This window comes from Colobus angolensis, unplaced genomic scaffold, assembly GCF_000951035.1.
Source record: "Colobus angolensis palliatus isolate OR3802 unplaced genomic scaffold, Cang.pa_1.0 Scaffold71, whole genome shotgun sequence".
Lineage (NCBI taxonomy): Eukaryota > Metazoa > Chordata > Mammalia > Primates > Cercopithecidae > Colobus > Colobus angolensis.
In genome coordinates this window covers 10,824,182-10,830,181 of record NW_012120821.1, presented here as the reverse complement: position 1 = coordinate 10,830,181, position 6,000 = coordinate 10,824,182, and the positions used below count along the sequence as shown (strand labels likewise).

Sequence of the window (6,000 nt, the reverse complement as noted above, 5' to 3'; positions counted from 1 at the left end):
GAGGTGGTGGGCACCTGTAGTCCCAGCTACTCAGGAGGCTGAGGCAGGAGAATGGCGTAAACCCAGGAGGCAGAGCTTGCAGTGAGCTGAGATCCGGGCCACTGTACTCCAGCCTGGGCGACAGAGTGAGACTCCATCTCAAAAAAAAAAAAAAAAAAAAAAACCTACAAAGCAGCTGGCACACCACTTTTATTAAATATTTTGTCATAGCACGATGGTTACTTCGGTTTTTTTTTTTGAGACAGAGTCTCATTCTGTCACCCGGGCTGCAGTGCAGTGGTGTGATCTCGGCTCACTATAACCCTGGCCTCCTGGGTTTAAGTGATTCTCCTGCCTCAGCCTCCTGAGTAGCTGGGACTACAGGCACTTGACACTATGCCCAGCTAATTTTTATATTTTTGTAATTTTAAGGGTCTGCCTGCCTTGGCCTCTCAAAGTGCTGGGATTACAGGCATGAGCCACCATGCCCGGCCAGTATTTTTTGAAAATAGACTGCCATATGGACTCTTAATTAATTCATACTATCTTTCCCTCAAATCATCAGAATTTTGGAAGTTATGTTTCATTGAATAAATACTTATTGAGCATCTATTATGTGCCAGGTAGGTACCAGGCACCAGGGATACTTAGGACTTCCCACATGGAGCTTACATTCCAGTGTGGGAGATACTCAATAGTGGAATAAGCAAGAACATTAGTAATCACGCTGAGGAGAAAAGAAACGATATGAGGTGTTGGGAGGGGAGTGGGTTGCAATTTTAGACATTATGATATAGCAGAGGCCTCCTTGAGGTGACATTTGGTAAAGACCTGACGGAAATATGAGAGCCAGTCATGCTGATACCTAAGGAGGAGTATTCCAGACTGAGAAAACAGTGCAAAGGCCCTGAGGTGGAAGCATGCCTGGTATGTCTGAGGAAGGCCAGTGGGGCTGAATTGGAGGGAAAGAGAGTATAGGAGATAAAGGAGGAGACATGAGGTGGAGCCAGATCATATAGAGCTTTTGTAAATCACAATAAAAATTTTGGTTTTTACTCTGGGTAAGATGGGAAGCTCCTAAATGGTTCAGAGTGGCATGATCTAACATATGTTTTAATAAGGTCACTTCAGTTGCTGTGTTGAGTATAGACTGAAGAGGATCAAGGGCTGAACCCAGACGACTAAGGGAGACTAGTGCAAGAATCCAGGTGGGAGAGGAAGGTGTCCTGGAACAGGATGGTGTGGTGGAGTTGGTGAGAAGTAGTCAAATTCAGGATATATTCTGAATCCGTATCTGCTGGATCAGATGTGAATTGTAAGAGAAACAGAGGAGTGAGGGATGACGAGGCTTTTAGCCTGAGCAACTGGAGGAATGGAGTTTCCATTGTGATTATTATTCTTTAGTTAATTAACCACTATATGAAAATGCAATTCAAAATCTTCTACTTACCAAGTGCTAGCACTGCCACCCTTCCACACGCTGTAAGAATAGTCAGCATTTCTGTAGGACATAATGCTCACCATCCCTAAGAGGCACAAGAAAAAGAACACAGTGCTTCACAGACCTCCCTTTCTACTCAAAAAACACTGTATCAGCCCCTGAGAATGGTAAGCTTCCTTTGGTGTTGGGCAGCAAGCATATGCTCTGTGGCCAGCATTGAACTTCTCAAAAGAAGCATATGAATTGCCTGAATTGGGAATTATCAAGTAGAACATTCTGATCTCATTCAAAAAGGAAGGAACTGTTCTGTAGTTTGGAATGCAGGTGCCTTGTGTCTCATCCAGGCATTTTGGTAAGTTAAGCCAAAAGGCTACAGAAATAATATTTATTTATATAGTAGAGTGCATCTCCTGATTTTTTTTGCTAAAATTCTCTTATAAAATTTTCTATAATTCACAACTTAAATATTAGTTTAATAAAAATATTAGTTTAAAATCATACAATTTTTATGTGAAATACATTTTTTTTACCTTCTTTTAATTTTTTCTTCAGGTTCCGCTTTTCAATTAATGGGTCGGAATGAAAAATATTCCAATGATTTCCTGTTTCTAGGTAGTGAAAAACATAGAATACTGGGACAACGCTCATCAGCTCCGCCTCTGCACTCCCTTTGGGGAGGTGGGTTAGGATATTGACGCCTTCCCGACTTAGAACTGCAGACAAGATCTCACCTACAAGCAGCCCTGAAACAAAAAAGATCAAAGTAGACACACCGCTTTTTATTCACTTCTTTTTCTTTTTCTGTTTTTTTGAGACGGAGGCTCGCTGTGTCTCCCAGGCTGGAGTGCAGAGGCGCGATCTCCACCCACTGCAAGCTCCGCCTCCCGGGTTCACGCCATTCTCCTGCCTCAGCCTCCCGAGTAGCTGGTACTACAGGCGCCCGCCACCATGGCCAGCTACATTTTTGTATTTTTAGTACAGATGGGGTTTCACCGTGTTCGCCAGGATGGTCTCGATCTGCTGACCTCGTGATCCACCCGCCTCGGCCTCCCAAAGTGCTGGGATTACAGGCGTGAGCCACCGCGCCCAGCCTTTATTAACTTCTAACAGTATGTTCTCAAGAGAGAATAATAATCATCTAGAGATGGTTATTCCCATTTTATCTAGGCAGTTGACTTGCTTCTCAGAAACGGGGTGAGAAAAAAAGATCTGGTTAGGAACATGAATATGAAAGAAACAAACAAAAATAAAGACTTTAAAGATCACTAAAACATGGTGGTAGGTAATGTAATACAGTGGACTGATTGCTGCAAGAGAACATGGCAAATTAGTTGTCATTCAGCCTGATAGCTTTAGACATCATAAACCATATTTACCAATTCCTTCCAGGAAGCAAAGCAAGGAGCCTGAACAGGGAGTGCTTGATGTGACTCTGTCTATAACTCACTGTGCAACCTTGGACATGCCACTTTCTTTTATATCCAACAACAGGGCTGCACATGATCAAAAAGATCCTTTCCAGTACTAGCATTTTGTGATTCTAGGGTTTTATCTGAGATAAAATGTAGTCAGGACATTCTATCATTCAGTAACATGTTATTGAATTGTAAAGCCTGGAGACTAGGGAAAACCTAGTCACTTGTGCAAATATCACTTCTGCAAATGTATCCGAGGGGAGGAGAACCCCTGCTATGGTTTGAATGTATCTGTCTCTCCAAAATTCATATACTGAAGCCTAATTACCAAGGTAATAGTTTTAGAAGGTGGGGCTTTTTGAGAGGCGATTAGGTTATGATGGCTCCGCCCTAATGAGTGGGATTAATAATCTTATAGATGAGGTGTGAGGAAGTTGTTCACCCCTTTTTGCCCTTTTGCCTTTCCACTTTCTGCCACAGGAGGATACAGCAACATATGTCCTCATGGAAACAGACAGCGGCCCTTGCCAAACACCCAGTCTCTTGGTGCCTTGATCTTGGATTTCCCAGCCTCCCGAACTGTGAGAAATAAATTTCTATTATTTATAAATGTTGTTATTTTGTTATGGCAGCATAAATGGACTAAGACAACCCCTCTGGGACCAGTACTTCAGCAGAGCAGTGCTGTTCTCTCTAGGCCATGTGCAGGCCATAGGCCTTCTCTGGAGCAGGACTGGCCACTAAGACCATGGAAAGTTCTTTAAGTCTAGAAGCAACTGGACCCCCATTTTGGAGACATCTTTGAGCCAATGACAGTCCCTACCCTCCAATGGAGGAGAATGAATCTCCATGTAAATTAGGCAGTTGGAAGAAGATAGTGGGAAAAGTGATCAAAGGTTTGAAAGTGGGGGGTGGGTAGGGGTGGAGCACTCCTAAAGGTAGATTTGTGTGTGCTACTGAACACAGAAGTGGAGAAACAGAATAATCATGAGGATATTTGATTTTTGTTTGAAGCACCAAGTGAAGTGAGAACTAAAAATGGCATTGTTAATTTACCTTTTACACTCAAAATCCTTTTGATTTCTGTTTTGGGGACCAAATCTAATGGTATCCTGTATGGGAACTCCTTTCGTCTGCTAATGGTACCTGTAATTTAGAAAATTTTGATTTATACAGAGTTTCCAGGGGAAGACTATTTGCAGATTATTTACAATGTATTACTTTCAAAGAATTTTTCAAAATAAAAGACTTATAATTAGACTATTAAAATTTTAAAAGAAAGTTAACAATCATCAAGGACTTTAATCAAATCCTAGGCTTGTATAATCTTATTAAACAAAGCATTAAATTTGGCTGTAAGCTTCCTGGTCATTATAAGATGTGAAATAAGTAGGTTATATAAATCTTATTCACCAGCAAAATATAGCATGTCAGCTTGCCCAAGAGAGAAAACTGTTCCTGGAACTGAAAGCTAAGAATAACTAACATGTAATTTCTTAATCAACTATATATTGAACATAAGCTCCACAGGGAAGTATGACCTGAAATTCTTTCCACCTTCCCTTCCCAGTCTAATTTTGATACTTTTTAATCTATGAGCAAAACAACAGAGTTTTAGCATACTGGTATCAGATAATTTTTCTACTGTAATCACTGGTTTATGTTCAAAAAAGTTAACATTGATCATTCCACTGATAGAGTACCAAGCATGCTACTAAGCTCTTTAAATGAATTATTGATTCTCACAACAATCCTCTACATTAGGTCTATTTTCGTTATTTTAATTTTATAGATGAGGAAATTGAGGCTTAGAAAGTGTTGCGTTCAAGGTCCCAGAACTAGTACAAGTGGAGCTGCAATCTGATCTCTGGAAGTTTTGCTGCAGAGCCCACACTAGTCACCACAAAGAGAATCCACCTCCCATTGTCCTGCGAAGAAAGCGCTTTGGGGGCAAGGATCATTTCTCATTCCAGCTGTAGTCCTAGCACTTAGCACAGACCCTGGCATATGGAAGATGATAAAGAAAAGTGAGTCACATTTTACAATGTAATGGACAAGCCATGTGGCTTTCCTAAAAATGCAGGAGCATTCCTCATAAAACTTCTTTCTTCATTAACCCTTGATAAGTGTGGAGGATATATCAAAATAAAACTCAGTGAAGACATTTAAGAGGTTTGCAGTTTGAGTGAAAGAGCATGAAGTTCAAAAACACCTTACTGTGTATGTGGCACTGGGCAAGATACAACCTTTCTTAGCCTCAATTTGTTAATCAGTTAAATGGAGTTAACAGTATTTTCCTCAAAGGATTTTTGTGGGATAAAATAATATAGACAAAGAACCTGGCATACAATTCATGCTCAATATATGATACTTATTACAGATAGCCTTCAGATCATCTAGATTTGCTCCTTCACCATTTTCTCCATTGAAACATGCTCTTGACTATTTCAATTCCATTGGCAACTCTACTACCAGGTGGAAAAGGTTAAAAAGAAAGTTAAAACTAAGAGAAGTTAATTTTACTCCTTGTCTGTGGTCACGAATAAAAGACCCATCAAGACATCACATAAAAAGGCAGGTTCCAGACAGATTAAAACATTTTAAAGTCAAATCTATAAAATTAACAGAATAAAATATCCAGCAATATCTTTGTGAACTAAGAGTACAGAAAGACCTCTTAAAGATTACCTCAAAAATATATAACCATAAGATGAAATTATGATGGATTTGACTACATCAGAATAAAGAATTCCTTTTCAAAACCCATGAAGGCTTGTTGTTCCTCAAAGAGGTATATCAGAAATAAAATCAAGAAGAAATTTTAAAAAGATAACCCAAATGGAAAATTTAAAAACGTGCAAAAGATACGAATAGGCAATTGACAGATGGGAAACCCAAATGGACAAGTATGTGAAGAAATGCTTAAAATCATTAGTAACCAGAAGAATCCAAATTAAAACAATAATGAGATATTGCTTTATACCCATTAAAAATGCCACATTTTAGAGAGACAAGTGTTGGTGAGGTTGTGGAGAGACGAGAACCCTCACTCACTGCTAATGGAAGTATAACCATTCTGAAGGGCAATATGACAGGACTAAATGGCATTAAATATGTATATACCCTTTGACCCAGCTCCTGGATATTACAGTCCAGGTAAATGCT

The 6,000-nt window shown here is 39.8% G+C and overlaps 1 protein-coding gene across 1 annotated transcript in view; it reads right to left on the bottom strand.

The window, feature by feature from the left end:
* C5 (complement component 5) overlaps window positions 1-6,000 on the bottom strand; it is a 100,082-nt gene that overhangs the window by 36,498 nt on the left and 57,584 nt on the right. Inside the window, exons 23-25 of the mRNA XM_011927429.1 lie at window positions 3,892-3,981; window positions 1,951-2,163; window positions 1,430-1,505 (exon numbers count right to left, since the gene is read on the bottom strand). Coding sequence (XP_011782819.1) covers window positions 1,430-1,505; window positions 1,951-2,163; window positions 3,892-3,981 — 379 coding nt within the window. The remainder of the gene's footprint in view (window positions 1-1,429; window positions 1,506-1,950; window positions 2,164-3,891; window positions 3,982-6,000) is intronic.